General features: G+C 29.2%; 1 protein-coding gene across 4 annotated transcripts in view; it reads left to right on the forward strand.

Annotated features, from left to right (window-relative positions):
• Positions 1–22680, forward strand: part of Btk (tyrosine-protein kinase Btk29A) — a 135944-nt gene that overhangs the window by 25091 nt on the left and 88173 nt on the right. For 3 of the 4 annotated variants that reach the window (XM_075378334.1, XM_075378330.1, XM_075378331.1), the window contains one exon: positions 934–993. The exons of the other annotated variant lie outside the window; for it this stretch is intronic. In XM_075378334.1, the coding sequence (XP_075234449.1) occupies positions 934–993 (60 nt within the window). The remainder of the gene's footprint in view (positions 1–933; positions 994–22680) is intronic. 4 annotated transcript variants of the gene reach the window in all.

A 22680-nucleotide genomic window follows, 5' to 3' on the forward strand; every position in this document is an offset into this window, starting at 1 on the left:
TGTTAATTATTGAACGTCCCTCATATTTATTAATAATAATATTATTTTATAGAAATGATATAATTTCTGCATTTTTTAAAAGTTGAAGAAAATAGAAAAAAAATTTATTTGAATGAATTGAAAATCTTTATTGTTTATTTATATAATTACAAAATTTCCTAAGTATCTCTAATATTTTAGCAATAAATTTCACTAAATTCAATTATTTTTAAAAAGTTTACTAACTTTATTAAGGACTCTAAAATCATTTTTATTTATTTATTAGAAATATTTTGAAAACAAAGTTATGATTATAATCACTAGAATATGAAATATATTTCTAAATTATTACACAAAATATATCCTCGACTTACTAAAGCTGAATAGAATTGATGATCAGTATCAGGCTCTCTTAATAAAACAAAATATCAATTCTATTTCATTGTAATTAGTATACTTTAAATGAAAAGTATATAAAGTAAAATATTTAAAAAGATCAGTAATATCTTTGTTCAGTATATCTGTGCATACGATTGCTCAGGAAACATTAAGATCGGTATGAATGTATGTAGAGCAAAAATTGTGGAAAAATTAATGCTGACTTAATAACATTACAGAAACTATTATGGGATTTAAAAAGAAAGAAAAAGTTATTGAACTAGTTGATGTCACCAGCACTCCAGTAAATACACTATATGCTGTAGAATATCACCTCATCACCATGCTGAATGTGCTAAATCGTGATATTTGTGTCACTACAAATCTTCACTTACTAACATGCATGTATTTTTTATTTACCTCACAGTTTGTCTGTGTGGTTGATTATTTGTGTGTATATATTTATATATATATTATTTTGTTACTTTTAATGTTTATAATTGTAAATTAAATTAATAAAATTATTGTTGTATTATTGTAAATGAATGTTGTATGTGATACGTATTGCTATTGCAGAGAGTTGGTGCGGGATATACGTTGCCTTGTCTACACAGATTGAACACCCTTCTAAACAGGGTAGGATTTTGCACTATGCATTTTTCTATTATTTCCTTGAGGGTGGATCAAAAAATAAGTTTCACCTAGTACCCTATTAAGTCAGGAAAAAATAAAGAAAAATAATTTATTTAATAGTTTATTGTATTGATCACTAACCTCTATGTCAGGTGATAAATTTGAACAACTTTATTGCTAAATCAGCTGTTAAGTAATTACGCAGGTCTGGGTTCAGATTCAGTTAATATTTTCAAATAAAACGTCTTTTAACTGTGAAGCTCGTCGGGATTAGTGCTTTTCCACTTTGTTTCTTTTGAAAAAAAATTAATTAATGGCTGCTTTTGTTTTGTAATCATCTTCATTAACATCATCATCGTCATCATAATCATCTGTGATAGTAAAGGTGTAGAGGAAAAATATAACAATTTTTTTTAATCTGATAATTTATTGGTCTGTTAGAACGTAATGTTCTAACAGAGTAGTTGTAATGTATTCTTGGCATGCACGATTTAGTGATAATGTTCGGTATAAGTTTTATGAGGGTACCATTTAAAATCATATTTATAAATTAAGAATTCTTTTTATGGCATGAATTCAAATTAATAAACCTACTAATTAATTAATAAACCTACCTACCAAAGTAATAAATTCTGGATTGGGTTTGGATGGAATATGTTTTTTGTTTGTTTAAGAGCTATGATTTTTCCTTTCTTGTGCTTTACAAAAATATACAGTGGAATTTGAGAGGGTTATTAGAAAACTTAACTAGAGTAATATTTTAACAATAATTGGTAGATTTATTCTCTTAGGTTTTTTTATATGATCTCAGTTTTCTCAGGTTTTATTTAAAAAAATATTTCAATTTGAAACATCTTGCTGTAAATTTGTTAATTTTTCTGTCTTCAAATGTTACTGACTGTATCTATGAAATAGTTTAGTTATACACGGTGATTAATGTTAAAATTATGTCTAATTGGATTTATTTACCGATCAGTTCTGCAGAAATGTTGATTTACACTAAAACAAATCATAAAAAAATAGCCTTTTCTTTTGTTTAACACACAAGACTTTTTTTAACTTTATTTTTGCCCCTACCTCCATCTAAGCAAATATTAGCAAATACTTCCTTCTTCTTTGGTTACATAAGAATGTAGATTAAAACCTATTGATTAAGTAGGCCACTATAGATCTATACCATCTAGCATCTGGAAAATTGGCAAGGGTGATCTGATCTGTACTACCAAGCTAAAAATCAGGATTTGTTGATATACGTTAATGAAATTTAAAACGACCATTTATTTGTTTAGTTATACAATATTGTTTTAATTAGACGTTAGAATGTAAATTAAGTAAAATTATGTATTATTATGCAGAAGTAAATTATCAAATGAAGATTTAAAAAATTAAGTGGAGTCTAATTGCAACTTAAAGCGTAAGTTTGACATTGTCCTAAGATACTAAGAGATTTGCATTATTAGTGGAATATTTCTAGAATTTATCTAGAATGTTCCAATAACCAAGTGTTTGTGAAACATATTTAGATTGCTTTAGATGTAATGAAACTGTATTATTAATTAGTATTAGTCGATACCTTTAATTTTAATTGACACTGCACTTTTGTTGATTTTGCTTTTTCTATTGTAAATAAACATTTGAGTGGTCCACCCTTGCTCATTGTCAGAAAAAGTAAGCAAATCATGAACTCCTTAGGTGCTTACATAATTCTTGAAAGATCCCATTTAAACAAAATTTGTGACATTCCAAAATTCCAAATTGTTATTGTTGTATTCAATAATTTAAGAGATTTATTTTTTAGTTAAACAAAGATCATTACCGATAAAATAAGTTGAAATAATATTTATTAGCTGAATTTTTATCTGATTGTAATTTTAAAAATAATATATTTATGCCTGTATAGTTAATACAGTTATTGTAACTGTACTTCAAAACTGGGATGAAGTTTTGTAACGTACGAAAAAACGTCATTCCCAATCTGGATTTGAACCCAGAACTTTCTGGATGAAAGGTAGAATGTTAGTTATCTAATTGTCATAGAGGTTGGTGTAATAATAAAAAAATAATAATATTGACAAATTGTCATGGTAGAAAAATTAATGCATTCTTCAAGTATTTCATTTTTTTTAACAAACCATTTGTTGATGATTAGCCATCATAATATGGTGTATCTGTGTAGTACTACAATTTGTAAGAAAGAATTTCTTTCCTGCTAAATGTTCTTTTCAACTATGAATAATACTTGTAACGCGAGATGTATGAATATTCATGCAAAACGTTTCATTGTAAACATTTTTTCTATCATGTCAGCAGTATTTACATATTCCAGAAACTTATTTTTTGGTCTGTCCTTATCTTTTACAGATTTTGCGCTAATAGATTTTTGAAGTAGTTATTAATATATTAGATTATTTTTAATGGTAATTCAAAATCAGGCTAATGATGTAATTCTGTTCTGCTTAGTCAAGTAATATTTGTTGTTTGGCTATACTCTAAAATATTGTAAGCATTTGATTACACTAATGTGGAATATAATCCAAATATGGAGAAAATGTACCACTTTCATCTCTTAATTCATTTTACTTATGGTTTTGTGTTCTGTGAAATTTTTTATAGTTATTATTCAATGAAGTTTTATATGACAATGTGTATAAGGGTGTTATTACTTTTATAATGATTTACTTTGCCATTATACAGAAAAAAAATTGCATGGATGAAAAATAAGAGTTTACCATCAATGTTCATTCAGTATTATGCAATTTTTGTTTATTTGAAAAAAAAAATTATTCATACTTGTTCTCTTAAAAATTAATCCCTACTGGATAAAATATAAAGTTTTAACATTTTCTAATCTTCAAAACAGTTGTGAAACTGTTATACCTCTTTTAGGTATAGCCTTTTGTTCATTCACCAGTTTTTGTTTATTGTTTTAGTGATTACAAAAAATTTTCCTTTTATGATTTTTTATGTTGTCAGTAAGAGAAGACACTAACAGCCATGTTTGCGAAGTAAGATTGTTCAAGTATTGCTACAGCGTTATTTTTGGACAAAGATTTCTGAACAAGCTGTAATATGTGATCTGTTGGATTTACTTTGTTCAATTTTTATTTACTTGACCTTTCTCTTTTTTGTAGGTATATACATTAAACAATGTAAAATACACAAAGAACATCTTTTTTGAATCTAGTATCTTTTAAAATTACTGGAATGCATAATGTTAATAGAGAAAAACATGATATATTTAATATGTCAAAACCAGTGTGCCTTTTTTTTGTTTTGACTTGCTTGGGAACTTCCACTGAAACAATTAGATCTTTGTTTTATCAGTTACTTGTATATTATATTGAAAGAATATTGATGTTAATAAAAACATTAATCATTTCATCAAAAATTCTTTGATGATACAGTCTCTGGTCAGAACTTGAAAATGGCAGAATAGATTTTTTCCTTTATTTATCATGTGTCCAAAAAATTATTAAAATTACTTGACATATAATCGGTTAAGATAAAAATCTTTTCAGCAATTTCCATAATGGTAATTGAATATTATTTTTTTGTGCAAATCCTTCCATGTTTTCACGTGTTATTGATTTTCTAGGTTTCCTGACTTTTATCACCTTCATCAACTGATTCATAAGCATTTGGGAAGCGCTTTAGCTTTTATAAACTATTTGTTCTTGGATACTAGATTTGATGAAAACCTTTAAAAATTTTCATCATACAGCATCCAATCTAGAACATAAAGTGGTTTAATCTAGTGTGTTTAATCTAAAGTGATATAAAATCTAATCCAAACTGGCAGTGGTTTTTGATGTAGCAGATGTCAAAGTTATGTGTACCAATATCACAATAAAAAAAATGTTTTTCTCTGGATATTTCCAGTGATAAAATTAAGAATTGTTTGCAATTTTTTATGAAGCCTCATAAAATGAAGTGTTTTTAGATTTATCCATTTTTCTGTTTGTGCTGCTTCTTGTCTGTACACAAATCCGTTGTAAAAATATTGTAATATTAAAATATGCATGTTTAACAGGAAGGGTATAGCCGTTATAGTAAGTTGACTGTAGTTCCCATTAAACTATTTATTGCGATAAAAAGTATTTACTTGGATTTCTCAGCCTAGTGTTTATTTCTAACCTATATTTCAGTTGTAGAAAAATATAGAAATTTTAATGAATTAATAACTTCTTTAATAATTCTGCTTTATAACTTAGCACTCAGATTTTCTGAAATCACTAGTTTTGTAATGTTTTGTTAACTTATTTGTATCACATTTTCTTTTAGTATAGGATAATCATGATAAAGAAACTGGTTGTAATAAAGACTATTAGTTCTTTTGTTTCTGTTATTTCTTGTTTTCTATTTTGTGTGTTCTACTTTTTTTATAGGTTATCTGAACTTCTATTTTTCTTGTATACTTTCCATATCCTATTGACATATTCTTGTAGGATATCAGTCTCTTCTTGGTTTTGTATAACATAACCAAGTATACATGCTTTTCTTTAGCTCACTTTCGTTCCACAGTTAACGGATAGTACACATGCGCAGAATATGAAGAGTAGTGGTACACATGTGCAGTAGGTTTTTTTAATGAACATCAATGTACAGTGTATCACTTTGAACATATCGAAAACTATTATATTATATTTACTCCCATAAATATAAACAACATACTAATAAAAAGTATAAAATAAATAAAAATTTAAAACATAGTTTTTTAAACAAATCTAAAAGAATGGATTACTCAGTAAACATAAATAGAAGATAATTTTGTTTTCAACAAAATAATCTGTATAAATTTGTCTATTTTTTGCAAGACTACTATGAAAAGCATGGGGTGTTCTTTCATATTCAATATCTACATAAATTCTTTAAATATGACAAAGGTTTTGTTGTAAAATGAAATGGTAGCTTCAATATACAATATCTAGTAAATCTCTTTGGATGAAATAAAATTAAGGTGCAAAATAGAACTGAGGTTGCGCCCCATACTCTTCATTGTGGTCTTGTGAAAATAGACAACTTTATATGTATTATTTTGTTGAAATGTTTACTGGGTAATCCATTTTTTTAGATTTGTTTAAAAGCATGTTTAAAACTTTCTTTTCTTTGTTAAGTCTTTTATCACTTGTCTGTAATCCATTTATTTCTACTTTCTTTATAGTCTCATCTAATTTCTCATATGTCTGGATATTTTATTTTTTCCTATATTATGTATCGCTGGCTTTCTATTTTTTTTCTTAGTAGTGCTTGTTTCCAGCCCATAGGTGTTTCATGCGTAAATTTTTATTTACATTTTCCACAGTTTTAAGTTGGTTATTCTCAGTTTTTTTTATAGTTAATGTAACCTTCCACTTCATTGTTAATTAACTTTCTGTTTTACAGCAGCTATTATTATTTTAGTTTCTTATGAATGGCAGCGGTATTCATTGAAGCAGTTCTGGTTTAAGAATTAAGTAATTTTGATGATCTAGTTAGAAACTTATTTATTAAGTATGGACTTAATATTTTCCCCTTATTTTGGACTTTCAGTTCCAGGATGTTAATCCTACCTTTGTTGTGGACCTAATCAGCTTGATTAAAATGAAAGAATTTTCCTTCCTGTCTCATTGGATTATTCTCTTTCTAATTAGATTGTTTAACTCTTCACGTGTTAGATGTAATTTAGTTATTCTTTTTTGTGTAATTTAAATCCTCTTAATGTAAGATTTGTTTAAGCTTTCTTTGCAGGATTTGGGTTAATCTTCTTAATGTAAGATTTGTTTAAGCTTTCTTTGCAGGATTTGGGTTAATCTTATCGTAATATTCTCTGGTTTAAGACATACTATCACTTGCACTATGACAATTCTTCATTTCTGTTCTATTTCCAGTAAAGTTTTTGAGTTCTTAATAGCTCCCTCCTGGTTATTTTTAGATTTTAATTTTTAGAATTTTTCATCCTCTCTTCTTTGCTTCTTGCACTTTTCTGGTCGATCCTTCTCAGTTGATATGTTACAGCCAGTTATTTTTCTTTTCTGTTATAGTTAAAATTCTGTATATTCTTTGATTGTATATTCTTCTTGTATATTCTTTGATTGGGCTCAGCTAGTCAGCTATATTAACAATATAGTACGCAATACAATATGTTCCATCAAAAAGTTTGATATAATTACCTTTTCAACTGTAATGGACCAATATTTCTCTTATCAAAATTTAACTTCAATTTAACAGAAAGAATACCATTTTTTTTTTTCTTTTTTAATACATGATCTCGTTTGAAGGTAAATTATTGTTACCTCCAGTTTTATTTGTACTACTTAAGTCGGTTCTCAGATAGAGCTTTAATTGTAAATTATATTTATTTTATTTTTTAAGATTATTGTTGTTTCCATATCTTTGTGATGGAGTCGGCATGCAATATGGAGACAATTATTTTCTTGTTCAGAACCTACTCTGTCTTTATCATTTATGCTGTTGTTTGGGTCACCAATCTGAATCTTTCTTTCATTTCTTTATTACTTGTCTTTATTATAAAAAGTCTTTCAAATTGTTATTATTTTCTCCTTCTTCTATTTTGTGTTTTAGAAATTTTGCAAATAATTGTCACTGCTTCTGTATTTGGCGCCAACTTCCTTTTCTCACATTTCACCTTTCGCTATCCTTTGCACAACATTTTTCTATTTTATTATTTTTTTTATCTCCTTCCTCATGGTTTATGGTTTTTTTTTTTGAGCAAGATTAATGTTTCTTATATATCTACGTCATGTGAACAGACTGTATGCTTTTCCCCTTTTTATTTAGGAGAGTTTATGACTAGGGTTTACCTGATTAACACTTCAGCCATACGGCTTTGTATGAAAATCAAATAAGAAACGGTCTCCATGTCTGTTCACAAACAGCTCCTTTTGTTGGCTTTTCAGATCTTAGCGTAGATAAAATAGCAGCATGGTAAGATCTACTTCTACGGAACCGATAATTGGGAAGAAGGGATCAAGGATAAGGAAAAAAAAGGAGTGAATTATGGGAAAGGATGATCTAGCCTTATCTGTGTAGTTTAATACCTTGGTAGGATCTGGAGCAAAATGGATTCTGGGTGTTAGGTGATCTAACCTGATATTATTTTACGTTAGTTGCATAACCAAATGGTTGTAGTAGAATAGTCATGAGTCACAAATCATTCCCAAAAATGGTTTAACTGTTCTCAAAATTAACTAACTCACTTTTTCAAGTAAGGTGTGAAATGGTGTTCCGTACTTGATTGTTGTACATCACGCTGAGTTTACTGTAATGTAGGTGATATTCAATTCTACTCATGACAGTTTCACTCGGTTTATTGTTTGGATTGTCTGCATAATCAGCATCAATATTCTCAGGGAAAGTAAGTTTAGTTGGTGTTGCTTTTGTCTCTGAAGTTTTATATGTGTTACAGAATAAAAAAGAGTGACACAAAAAAAGCATCACACACACACACACACACACATGCGCGCACGCACAAGTACTGGTAAAGCAAAGTGGACAGATTGTGTTATTGATTTTACCTCATTTCCTGTCATCATATTCTACAGAATAATAATTACATTCAAATTAATTTTTTCCTTTATGATAAAGCAATAAGACCTTGTGTTTTTTCATATTGAATCATTCTAAGCTTGTTTTTGTATATTTGAACAGTGTATTTTTAAGGCTTTGCCTGTTTAACATTTCAACATGTGTTTATGGTTCCTTCCAGGCTATATTACTTTTGTTAATAAATTATTGTGCAGTGTTATTTGATTGGTTTTTTAAAAATCTTTTATACATTTACTATATTACACGGGATGTATTCACTCATTGTTTTGCTTAGATAGTGTGATATATTGTACAAGTTTGTATATAAAAACAATTTTTCTCTGATTGTTGTAAATCACTAAATTTTACCTTTCAATAATCTGTAATTTTAGTTTGTAGAACATTTTTATCTCTTATAAATATAATTCTATCGTAAATCTTATTAGCGTGGTTCTGATCAATTTCCTCTTATAATTTGATTATCCACACTGTTTTAAATAAAAATTATCATTAGTTTTATTATTTGAATGTAAATTATAATGTTTTAATGATTATTAATCACATAATTTATGTTATTGCATGTTTTTTGCGTGCTATTGATGTCTTTAATTTTTTATTATATTTATTTGTTTTTAATTTGTTTTTTTAAAATAAAGCACGTTTAAAAGGAGAGTGTATGTTCTTCAGTGGAAACTAGTGAGGGAAAATATTCATTAGGTATGACCATCAGTTAGTTAACTGATCTAACTGGAAACATTATGTTTTTGTCAAAGCTATTTTTAAAGAATTACTAACTTTATGAAGAATATATTGGAGTAACAGCCGTACATGTTAATGTAAACATGTATTTTACTGGATGAGAGTATGCAAGGACATGATAGATAATTTTATTAAAGGTTTCTTCTCTAATGAATTTACCATTAATTTTGTGGATAGGATTGCCATTAATTATGAAAGTAATATTTCTGTTGACCGTAGATGATTATCAAATCGATTTTATTAAGATCTTTATTATTTCACTTTGAAACATCTTGATTAATTGATAAAAACAGTATCATTGTTAAGTATCTATTATTACTATAATTTAAAAAACCTTACAGGTATCAAGGAACAGCAATCCACTTATAAAAAGAAAAAATTAAAAACTCAAAAGAGGTATTCCAATCGATTTATTCTTGTCAAAGATATAATATTACATTTTGGGGCAGCCTGAAAGTTGTGAGTTTTCATAATACAATAGCGCCTTTGTTTTAGGTGCCAGTAAAAAAAACGTGCACACGAGCGTAGGTTAAGTTTGGTTTGATTATACTTCTAATTAAAAGCAATAATGCTTATATTGGATTTCTATTTCTCTTTAATGAGCAAACAATTGCACATTTTCTAATTAGCCTAAAGTTTTTTAGGCTCATTACAGTATGCCTGAAAAATATTAGGCTGATTAGAAATTGCCGAATAATTTTCTGTTTGCCTAGATAAATGTCCTATTTTCCAATTTGTTGGGCGCATTGCAAAATGACGGTACTCTTTACAATAAGCCTGATTTTTCAATCCGCCTAAGACATACATATAAACTCGCTTGTGTCAAACCTTATAACACAAGTATTTTTGTATTATGGACTATAATTTGACTTGAAAAAAGAATCTTATTCTGCTTCAGTTTGTATTTTTAATTTATTGCTTAACAGTCTAAAAGATCTGCTGATTAATTTTATTTAAATTAAAGAATTTCCTTCTACTGAAACAACGTAGCATAATGTGTTTGAAACTCATCATTTGTTGATGATTTTTAAAAGTAACTCTTAATAATTAGATAAATGTGAATTTTGTTCTGTTTAATGTGTACTTTATATATATATATATATATATTTTTTTTTTTTTGTTTTCTCCAATCAGTTTTCCAGCTAATGTCGGGTTTTGGTGTGTGTATGTAAGGGCAAATGCAATTACTGCTACTGGCTTGCCAGGCCTGATGTAGCTGTAGGTCGACCACTCCTGAAATGTGTGGTTAATTGAAACCCAACCACCAAAGAACACCGGTATCAACAATCTAGCATTCAAATCCATACAAAAGCAACTGCCTTTACAAGGATTCAAACCTTAGAACTTTAGACTTTGAAAATCAGCTGATTTTGTGATGGCAAGTTTAACCACTAGCTACCCAATTCTATATATATATATATATATATATATATACACAACAATCAAAAATTAAGCAATTATCACCTTGTTATTTATTTATTTGCATACCATACATAGTTGCCTCATTATTTCATAATTATAATCAATTATTTCATAAAATAATCATTTTTGTCTCTTAGTGTGGACTGTTGCTTTATTTATTATGTAAAATTTTATACTTAATAATCCTGCTTTGACCAAGGTTCTGTGGTTTCCTGTGTTTGTTCCAGCAAAATGCTGTTACTTTTTGCTGTCTGGCAAATAGCAAAATTACCATTCCTGATGTGATCTATATAATGTATAATTATATTATGATCTGAATAAAGTATTTATTTATTTATTTATGGTGCTACGTGAAGAGCTAGGGTCAGAATCACTCTCTTAGAACCAATTCGGTCATTGCGGTAGGGATGTAGCATTTGCTGATTCTGTGTTTTCGATGGTATTATTATATTTAGAACATATTTTGTATACTTCACACATAAACTCATTGTTAGTGATGAATCTCTCTGAAGGTAGGTTTTAATAGATACCTTTCACACTCTCGCTTGAGCTTTTCCTTTTCTTAAATTATCCTTTGTTCTCTTTATCTTTTTCTTTTGCTGTTAACCATCGGATTCTTCAAGTCACGTTTTTTAATCTATTTTCAGTCTTTTTCCTTTCTCTGATATTTTTTCCCTCTTACTCGATATTTATTTACATAATGTACTCCTCCCATTCCAGTCGTGGTTGTACTCTCCATCGCACATCAACTGGCCTTGCTTTCATAGCCGTTCTTGGCCTTTTGTTTTCTCCTTTTCTAAGCAAATGGCCGAACTATTCTGATGCCTTTTTCTTAACAGCCTGCTGATACCGATGTTCTTGCTGCATCTGGCTTTTGTACTGTTTCTATCTCTATTCCAGTTTATTCTCTACACCACTCCACTTGGGTATCTCGTTTCAGCTGCTCTTGTTCTGCTGTTATGTTTTTACAATAGGTTATGCATTCCGTTGCAGATAACTAAGTTGGCATATGTACGTACTCAAAGTATGTTTAACCAAAGTTTTGTTAAGTATCAGCCTCCCTTTTTTATCATCAATTGGCTTTTTGTAGGTGCTTTTGACATTTATCTTTTTTTCTGAGTAGATAATTAAAGATCCTATGTATTCAAGATTACTGATCTGTTCTAGTCTCATGCATCATTACAGTACATTAACCTCCTGGATGAATTATTTATCTTGTTTTATCATATGCACAATTTACTTTTCTTTTGATTTATACCGAACGCCTATTTTTAAATGCAGTAGCTCATTTTGTTGCTGCTTTTAGTAGAAGTGCATTGTACTCGAAATCAGTGAATTTCTGACTGAATAGTGAAGCGCCGTAAACGAAAAGTCTGGTCTTCTTGCATGAGATATTTTTATTGTTGTAATAATAATAATAATTCCTTTCGTAAATGGTATGATAAAAAATAATTTATCAATTTCACTAAGTTAATTTATTTTCATAAATTGAAATAAAACGTAAATTAACATTTTTTGTGAATTCCTATCAATATTTGGGTTAGAAATGAAAATATCTGAAGTAGAATTATCCCCTACATCGGAATAAAGAAAAAAAATTATATCAATATATGTCCGAAAACGCTTAATTTACAGTTTATCTGCCATTTTGTATTTTTAAAATAAAAATTTATTCTCGTGAATGATTAATAGTATCGAGCTGAAATCTAGTATACTTTTACGGTACGTACAGGTTTATGTATAAAAATAATGAAAGTGATCTCATTTCAAATTGGCAGCCATATAAACATTTTAATTGTTAGTATCTTTGTAATTAACCCACCGGGTTGGTCTAGTGGTGAACGAGTCTTCCTAAATCAGCTGATTTGGAAGTCGATAGTTCCAGCGTTCAAGTCCTAGTAAAGTCAGTTATTTTTATACGGATTTGAATACTAGAGGGTCGATACCGGTGTTCTTTGGTGGTTGAGTTTCAATTAACCAGTCATCTCAGAGACTGTACAAGGCTACACTTCACTTACACTCATACATATCATTCTCATTCATCCTTTGAAGTATTATCTGAACGGTAATTACCTGAGGCTAAACAGGGAAAAGAAAGAAAGTATCTTTGTAATCCCCGTTTAATGTAAATGTTATGTTATTATAAAAAAAAAAAATGTTAGGGTTTTATTACAAAGAAAATGACGTATTATTTATTCATATCCGTTCATAAATAACAAAGTTACGGCAAAAATTGTTGGAATGAGTCGCTTGATAAAAAAACGTTTTTTGTATCCTCATGAATAAAATTAAATATCTCGACACGATCTCAACTGGAATAATTTTATTAATGTTGAATGAATTTACGTTTATATTTATAAAATCTTTCTAAAATTTGAAATTTTGTATTATTATTTTCGTGTTAAATGCTTACCTTTTCAATTATTTCTAAATTGTTTTCCAAACTAGTTATGTTTGTTAATTATTAAGTGGTCTGCGATATTTAAGAAAACTATTTTTTTTATTTTTAAATGACCTGAAATGTTCATTAAATCTTTATTATTGGAAAACACACGCGCGCGCCTGCGCGTTCCACGAAGAAAATGAGAAACGTTCAGAACATGTTCTACTGGTGAAAATAATGAAAAATTCCATATTGAAACATCTGTGAAAGCTTTGTTTTCAATTTACGGATAGCGAAAGATTTCCCTCGGATTTTTCAGATCTTCCAATAAAAAGAAGCTTTATTGTAATTTTTGGCACCAAAATTAAGAGTATAGTTTGATGGTTTCTTATGTAATTTTAGACGGGAGATAACGTACCGGTTTGGACTAGTGGTAAACTCGTCATCGTAAATCAACTGATTTCGAAATTGATAATTCTATGGTTCAAATCCTAGTGAAGGCGGTTACTTTTACACGGATTTGAATATAAGTGGATATCCGTGGCCCGGTTTCATTTAACCACACATCTCAGTAACGGTCGATCTGAGAATGTACAAGACTACACTTTATTTACATTCATACATATTATCCTCTGACTTAATATATTACGGTGGTTCCGGAGGCTAAACAGAAAAAGAAAGAAAGAGCTGGGAAATAGGATAAATCATCTTTCAGAACAGTAACTGCTGTAGTTTTTAAGATATCCGAGGTAAAACACAAAATTCGGTGTCGAAAAACAAGTTCTTTTTTAGGTTTGTAGTACAATAATTTGTTAAATGACAAATAAATGCGTAAGATTTAGTTATAAAACTCTTAGAAAATGTAATTCTGAGTAAATTAATGTAATTGCAGCCGATAAAAAGTAAATAAACACTTTTAAAAATCAGTTTTTTCTTGAAGCCTAACAGACGAAAAATAAATAGGAAATCGTATTATTCTTTCTGTTCCTAATAAACGTTCTTTTTAAAGTATTCATTTTTTAAACATTCTTCCGTGTATCAGCATTTACAAACGAAAGGGTTATTTCCTGTGCCTTTGTTTTCTGTTGTAACGCCAAGAAAATCATCGTGTGATTCAGCGCAGCTTAGGCGCTAGTACAAGGCGAATTTCATTTCGCACTGGTTTGTCAAAAAACAAAGTGTGACGCATCCTGAGGAAGGAAATTCTTTATCTTTTCCGCCTGTAGAAAGTTCAAAATTTTCGGCCAACAGATTATCCCCGACGGGTAAACTTCTAGACATCGCTGATAGAAAGTTCAAATTTATTTATTGATGAAACCACTTTTACGAGAAAGGGAGTCTTCACTTGTAAAAATAATATTTAATAATAAATAATCACTGGAGCGAAGACAAATCATATAGGACTTTGGAAACTAGTTTCCAACATAGGTTTCACATTACTGTTTTGTGTGGCATTATTATGACAAAATTCTGGGACCGTTTGTTTTCAATGAAAACTTTACGGGACATGCATACGTTCATTTCTTGAAAAATAATTTGCCGGCTGTTTTGGAGGATGTACCTTTACACATTAGATTGCAAATGATTTTCTAGCAAGACGGTGCAACGCGAAATTTTTCTTTGTAGCTAGAAATCACTTAAATGATAATTTCTTAAACTGGATTGGACGCGGTGTACCAATCGATCGGCCACCACGATCAGCCGACTTAACGCCACTAGGTTACTTCATTTGGGACCGTATGACAACGATAGTATACCCACAAAAATGAATACTAAAGAAGAGTTACGTATTAAAATACGAAACGCTATTGAATTTATACGAAACGATCCTGAGGTGATACGGAAAACCACAGGAAATATTTTTCACATTGTGAAGAAGGGAATTTTGAACAATTACTGTAACTGAGGTTTGTTATTCTGTTAACATTTATCATTTCATGTATTTTATATTTTTTGTTTTGCCGTATTAAGAATAATGCTTGTTAGGTACAGAAGGAATAATAAGATTTTGTTTATTTTTTGTGTTTTGTTTAAAACAAAAATTCGATTTTTAAAAATTCTTATTAATTTTTATCGGCTGTATTTACATTAATTTTTTTTAGAATTAAATTTTCTACAAGTTTTGTTACTAAAACTTCCGGATTGATTTATTAATCAGTCAACAAAACTATTGTACTTACCACCTAAAAACACTTGTTGTTCGACACCGAATTTTGTGTTTTACGTTGGATATTTTAAAAACTACTGGATTTACAATTCTGGGACATGATTTATCCTACTTCCCAGCTCAAATTACATAAGAAATCACCAACTTTACTCTTAATTTCGATCCCAAAAATTGAAATTTTGAAAAAAAACATTTTCTAACCTATATTTGTATGAATTTTTCTCATTATTTTCACCAGTAGAATGTGAAGGTTTCTTTGTTCCTTCGTGGGACATCTGTGTATATGTATATATATATGATATTTGAGGTATTTCACACTTTGGACGACAGAAATATTATTATTAATGGGAATTCTATCCCGATTGAATTCTCATGCTTACATGAAAAGCACAGTCCCATGGTTTTCTTCTTTCTTTTTCCTGTTTAGCCTTCGGTAATTATCGTTCCGATAATACTTCAGAGGTTGAATAAGGATGATATATATGAGTGTAAATGTAGTGTAGTCTTGTACAGTCTCAGGTCGACCATTCCTGAGATGTGTGATTAATTGAAACCAAACCACCATAGAACACCGGTATCCACGATCTAGTATTCAAATCAGTGTAAAAATAACCGACTTTACTAGGACTTAAACGCTGGAGCTCTCGACTTCCAAATCAGCTGATTCGGGAAGACGCGTTCACCACTAGACCAACCCGGTGGGGTAGTCCCATGGTTTTATCCTTGTGTAATGTTAAAATCCCCACCTAATGAATAACTTTTTGAATTATTATTTAAAAAAAAAATCATTCAGCTAATCCTCTACGCATATGACAATTCTTCTACAGTGTCCCATATATTTTTCATACCCAAAAAAAAGAAAATTTTTTTTATGAAGGTCATGGTGTATCAGGAAAAGATGAACAACATATATCATCTCATGTAACATATCACCGACGCCATTACAAGCATGACAACAGCTTTGCTCAAGTCATATGGTTTTAACTGCGTTGCTTCACGTTCCTTGATATGATTTGTGTTTTGTTTCTTCTCCTGATACACACCATACATGGTCTTCTTAAAAAAAAATGTTTATTTTTCCTATTTATGGAAACTTAGGAGGTCACGTGTTTTGCAGCACTGAAGGACACTCATCGAAATGCGTATTCAAAACATTGGTATTTATGTAGAAGAATATTATATAAATAAAAATGATTTTCGTAAAAGAATGTTTATTTTTCTATCTTTGGAGACTTACATCATAATTGTATATACATACGAGAATAATTATTTTAAAGAATTAGCGGTTTTGTAGAATTTTGTTAGTCCTTTTAAGTATTTGTCGTCGATTATATTGCATATAGAGAAGATTTGTGTCATCTAAGAAGAGGAAAATCGAATGATTTTGTGAAAAATTTGTTTTATTCTATTTTGATTTACTTATTAATTTTTATTTTTAAATGCAATTTAATCCAAACATTTTAAAAATTATTTATAAAATCTTTTCGTGTTAAAACGATAAACTGCTTTTTAAATCGGTATATTTTAGTATTGACGGTAATATTTGTTACGTTACGTTGGTAACATTTCTTTAAAGGGTTGTTTGGTGGTGGTCGTTCGTCGGCCCGATCAGTATACCTCAGGTTTCTTGCTTATTACATTATTATTACTTTTTCGTTATCTCCGATTCATGTCGTCTTCTGTTCATCTTTCTTTTAATAAAGGTATCCGATTATATTTTATTGTATGGAACTTTTCTTTTAATAAAAAAAACATGAAAAAACATTATTATTTAAAGAATTTTTAATTTTTTACCTTTTTATATTTTCAGCAAAATTTCACGTATTCAAAACATTATTAATTAATTTCGTTATTATGATATACGGTCATAATATTTGTGTGGTTTTATTTTTTAACATTTTTTTTCTCGAATTGAACGATTTAGTTAAGTTTTTTTATCGGTGATTTATTATCTAAGGGTTGTGGACATGTTTGTTAAAATTGCTATATTTTGATGATCCAAATTTTAAGGTAATCTTTTTGGTCTTGTGTGAAAATTTGTTAGATTTTCAAAACTGTAAATTTTGTTTTTCTTTTAGCAATTGAACTTTTTTTTTTAGAAATTTAAAAGATTTATTTTTGTTAATTTGATTACCAGCGACTATTTCATCCTACCAAAATCTTGAAATATAAAATAATTTATTCGTTTTAAAAAAGTACAAACCTTTTAACTATTAACTCATATAAAAACAATATTTAAATAAATCCAACCGTAATCTAAATTGAATTGCATTTGGGTTGGCTTAAGCTGCCGACATATCAATTTACAGAATTCTCTTAGTGTTTTACTAGCTTTGTTTGATTTATAATAAAAGTATAATTTGCTCTTCGTAATGGATTATTTAGATTATAGTTTATTATATGCTGATTTCCGGGGTAATTTGGTATATCTGGAAATTAGAAGGTTGATTCTGCAACAAGTATCAGTTAAATCACTTCATCATCGTACGTGTTAATCATGCATATTTAATGAAAACTGTCTGACCGAATGGTACGCCGTAGTCGGAAACAAATTCTATATAGACACGATGTTACACTGCTGTACGTTAATTTACACTTGTTCAAGATGAGGTCACACTTTATCGAGACATGTGTTTGACTGAAGACCACCTGATCTGGTGTGATCACGTACGATTATTCCTTCACTTTTTTTTACTGATGTTATTAATAACATGATGATGAATTAAATTCTTGTGTATTTATATCGTATTTAATTTTATAAATTTTCTTCAAACTGTTTTTATTTGTTTTTTGTTGTATTAATAGGGATCTCAGTGGTAACGTTTTTGCTTTTCATCAAGATTGTTTTTGATTACAATACTTGGATTTTTTCATACACTAAAAAAAATTCATTCCCGTCATCAGTAACTATATTTGGGTAAAAAAACTTAACTAATGAGGTTCCTTTTTCCTACTTGTTGGTTGCGTTCTAATTTTTTAATTTATTAAGGAATTAGTATTAGACATTTCATAAAACAGGCTAGTTTTTGCTGGTTTTTTTAATGAAATTTTACCAATTTTTTTATGGGAATCTTCTATCCTCCCATAATTTTATTCCTTTTTTATTATAATGGTTTTTGATTAACAATATTTTATATTTATCCAGTTCAAATTTTCCTTTTTTATAATTTTTTTAAAAGACATATTAAGCTTTCTTTTTACTTTCTCATTTGATTCTTGGGTAGTGATGCCTCCCCATAAGCATTAAAAAATATGCTTGCAGCAGTAGGCTTAACTCCGTAGTACATAGACGCGACAATAACACTTTGAGCCAGTCATCGTTGGGTGTTTTCTTAACCAGTAATATAATAGTATTATTAAATATTAAAATATTTATTAATTTAAAATACCAAATATTATATTTTATTTTTATTGTGTTTAATTACAATAGAATCTTGTTTTATCGGAATAATGTAGAGCAGATCCCCGATAATATGAATTTTATAAATAGATTAAAAATAAGTTTCTTAATTTGACATAATACAACTATAAAAATAATTATACAAAAAGTAATTTAAATCTTGCATAAAATTTTTTGATACCCGATCATTTTTTTAAATGTTGTACACAGGAAAAACAATTTTTTTTTTAATAGCTACCGCATTTTTCGGTTATCCAAAAAATGTTATACACGAACGACAAACCGTATCAAATTTAATATAACTTAACGTCATGTCTTCCGGCCACCTTCAAAAAAAAATTTATATTGTTAACTGAAACATGAAAAATCTGTCGTGGATACCACATGGCTTCCTTGTACGTCTATTAAATTACATATATAGATTTTTTACTGCACATAATTTAAATTTATTTAATTTGAAAATGAGATACGATTCTCCAATTATTTAATAAGGTGGACAGTTATACAATTGCATTGTGGTGGACACCACATTGCATCACATATTTTTGTGGTGTCCGTATCAGTATTTTATATTAGTTTATATATTAATTTTGTTTCACGTCGCTCGACTAGATATGTGGTGTAAATGAGAACGTGTCGGATCCGTAACCATGCACACATCGGTTCGAATCTGAGTTCATATACGTATATTTTTTATTTTTATTTAAATATATTAATAATTATTAACCTCTGTAAAAATGTTTTGATTAAAATGAAAAGTACATTAAATTTTATTTCTCTAATAACTTCTGAATTATTTTTTTAATAATTTTTTTTTATTGTTATTATTGAATTATTATTTATTGTAAAATTTGTTTACAATCGGAGGTTAATAATTATTAATAAAACAATATATTTAAATTAAAAAAGAAAGGTTAAAAACAAAATGTATATGAAGTCTGATTCGGACCGATGCGTCTTCCCCTTGTAAGATCCAAATATTTCATTAATTAAATTTTTTTATTTGGCTATAACTTAAGACCAATGAAAATAAGTACCACTTATGATATCGTTGAAAAGCTCTCAATGAGGGCTTATTACTGCAGTTAAGAAAAAGTCCAAAATCCAAAAAAATTGGATTTTGGGCTTTTTTTGATACTTTTGGCCCAGTCGATTGCAGTCAAAGGGGAGGTGCACAATTAGATGTTACAACAGTCCTAAATCCAAAATTTCAACATTCTACGGTTAATCGATTTTGAGTTATGCGAGATACATACGTATGTACAGACGTTACGCCGAAAGTAGTCAAAATGGATTCAGGATGGTCAAACTGGATATTTCTGTTGAAATCTGAAAACCGAAATTTTTTGTGATTACAATGCTTTACTTCATACAAGGAAGTAAAAATTAGATGTACAATTTATATCCTGTTAAATAAAATTTTCGAAACGAATGCTAATTCTAAACAAAATGAAAATAAATATGACGAAATGAAACTTATTTAAAAACAATTTTTATTACGCAATGTATAATTCAACATTTTACTTTCCCGTCTAGATAGGGCTATAGCAGAGCTGTAGCTGTAGAAGGGAAAGTATTGTTTTCTGGTTCAATTTGGGGATATGCGGTTTACAATGGAGATTTACGTTTTGACACATAAGGAACCCACAAAACCGGATGGAAATTTTCCGGATGTTAATGTACGTATGTGTTCGGTGTTGGCCTCTAAATCACCTTATATCCCCAGAACTAGTGGATGGGTATATCCCCAGAATACTTGATCTTGGGTATTCATGTTCTTTGGTGTTTGGGTTTCAATTAACCACACGTCTCAGGAATGGTCGACCTGAGACTGTACAAGACTACACTTCATTTACATTCATACATATCTCATCCTAATTCATCCTCTGAAGTAATTACCTTACGGTGGTTCCAGAGGCTAAACTGAAAAAAGAGAAGATCTGAAGTTGGTCTGAATCTAGAGAATGTTTTGTGTATCAAATCTATGTACAAAAACCAAATATAAGAGCTCTCTTATTCAGATGATTTTGGTTAGTTGTCATGGCAATTAACTATGTAAATTGTATTCATTTAATTTTATTAACTTAATCCACAGAAAAATCCCGAGAAATGAAGGAACCAAAATAATCCAGAGAAGTGGTCTGTGCATGTTGTACTCTCCTTGTTGGTTAACTGATTTTTGTTTTTAAAAGCAGAAAAAGCTCATAGTTGCATGAAGTAAAAAAATTCCGCTTTTAACAACAGTATGTAGACTGAAAACAGACAATGTAACAGACCAAAACCCTTCAAACAACTGGATTTATTCTGAGAAAGCAAGCCAAGATTTTTATAGAAACTGGATTGCTCATCCCAATAAATTGGCCAGTTCCAAAAAAGGATGTGTTTTCATTAAACTCAATGTGTTTACAAGTTACCTGACTTCGTGCTAGATGCGACTTCTAGTACAGTGCTGTGGGTTTTATAAATATGGGCAGTGCTGATTTGTAGGACAATGCATAAAAGGGTTCACATGTTCCTTTTGATTTATTAAATGATCAACATTTTTCTGTTGGTTATTGTTTTATTCAAATCATTAGATTTGGAAACTATGATTATGTATTAGCATAATCATAGTTTCAAGTTACTTCATGCTTGCTACTATTCATATTCCCATGATATAACAATGATAAATGATTCAATATTCATTGTTTAAGAATGTTAATGAACAACACTCAAAAAACAATAAATCATAAATATTTTTTGTTGTAATTAATATTATAACAGTTCATTCATTTTAGTTAAAATTTTTAACAAAAATTAATTTTAATATTATGATTTAAAAAAAAAAATCATACTAGTTCAGTTTTTGATTATCTAGTGATTAATATATTCTCCTTTATTCATAATCACTTCATGAACACAATTTGGTATCAGTTCAGCAAGTACACTACTGCACATTATTTTGATTTCTTCATCATGAAACCATATCTATATTATTGCTTTAATGAGATCAATTTTTGTGGTACAATTCATTTTTGAAAGTTATTGCTCGGATTTTCAATTGCATTTTAAGCGTGGGGAGTTGCCTGGCCACATGAGTTACTTTAATGTTTCATTCTTTAAAAGGTTTTTACAATTTTTTGGCAGTATGGCATGGCACCATACTGAAACATTCCATTGCCTTGTAGGAATTTCTTTTGAAGTTTTGTCATAACCCTTTACTTGAAAATCTATATATATATGTCACTTTTCAACATACCATTTACTGCAATTAATAAACAAGGGTCTTGAAATGTGAAACAACACCAAAACATTTTTTCAAAACAGTTTAACTGATTGTTGAATATGAGCCAGTGGTGTATTCTCACTCAAACTTTGCTAATGTATGGAACCCTTTGTCCCTGAACATAAAAATGTGACTAATCACAAAACATACCATCTTTCCAGTCTTCTTTAGGCCAGGTAGCCTGTGTACTTTGGCCTACAAGAGCATTTTTTTTTTGCTCATTGCTAGTGTTAAAAGCTGTATTTTAGTTGGCCAATGATCTTTCTGTCCAGCTGCAAGAAGTCGGCATCTAACAGTTGTTATGTGTAAATAAATCTGCTGTTCCCTTGGGTGTTAATTCTAAATTAAAGTTCACACACAACAGGTAATTTTTGATCAAATTTACTTTTTCTCACTGATAACCGATTCTGTGTTGGAGTAGTTTTTCCTTTACCGCCACATTTACCTTTTCCTTGAAGTTAAAAAGAACAAGTTTCTTTAAATTGTTGTAAAATTGCATTCACTGTCCCTACAATAGTTAGAAGCTACTTGTCATTGTGTCATAATGGTATTCTCAGAAAGAGAACAATTTTCAAATGCTTTCTTGGAGTTTTGCCCGTTATTCAAGACGTGGAACAAAAATATGGAAACATGATTTTGTAATAAAAATAAAAAAAAATTTAACAGAACACTATTTATAACAAGAAAATTGCTAAATAACCAAAGAACAATAACCTCACACTACACAAACATTTTAAAGAATGGGTGTGGTCAAGCAGTGCAGCCACAAT

This window comes from Lycorma delicatula, chromosome 11, assembly GCF_047948215.1.
Source record: "Lycorma delicatula isolate Av1 chromosome 11, ASM4794821v1, whole genome shotgun sequence".
Classification (NCBI taxonomy): Eukaryota; Metazoa; Arthropoda; class Insecta; order Hemiptera; family Fulgoridae; genus Lycorma; species Lycorma delicatula.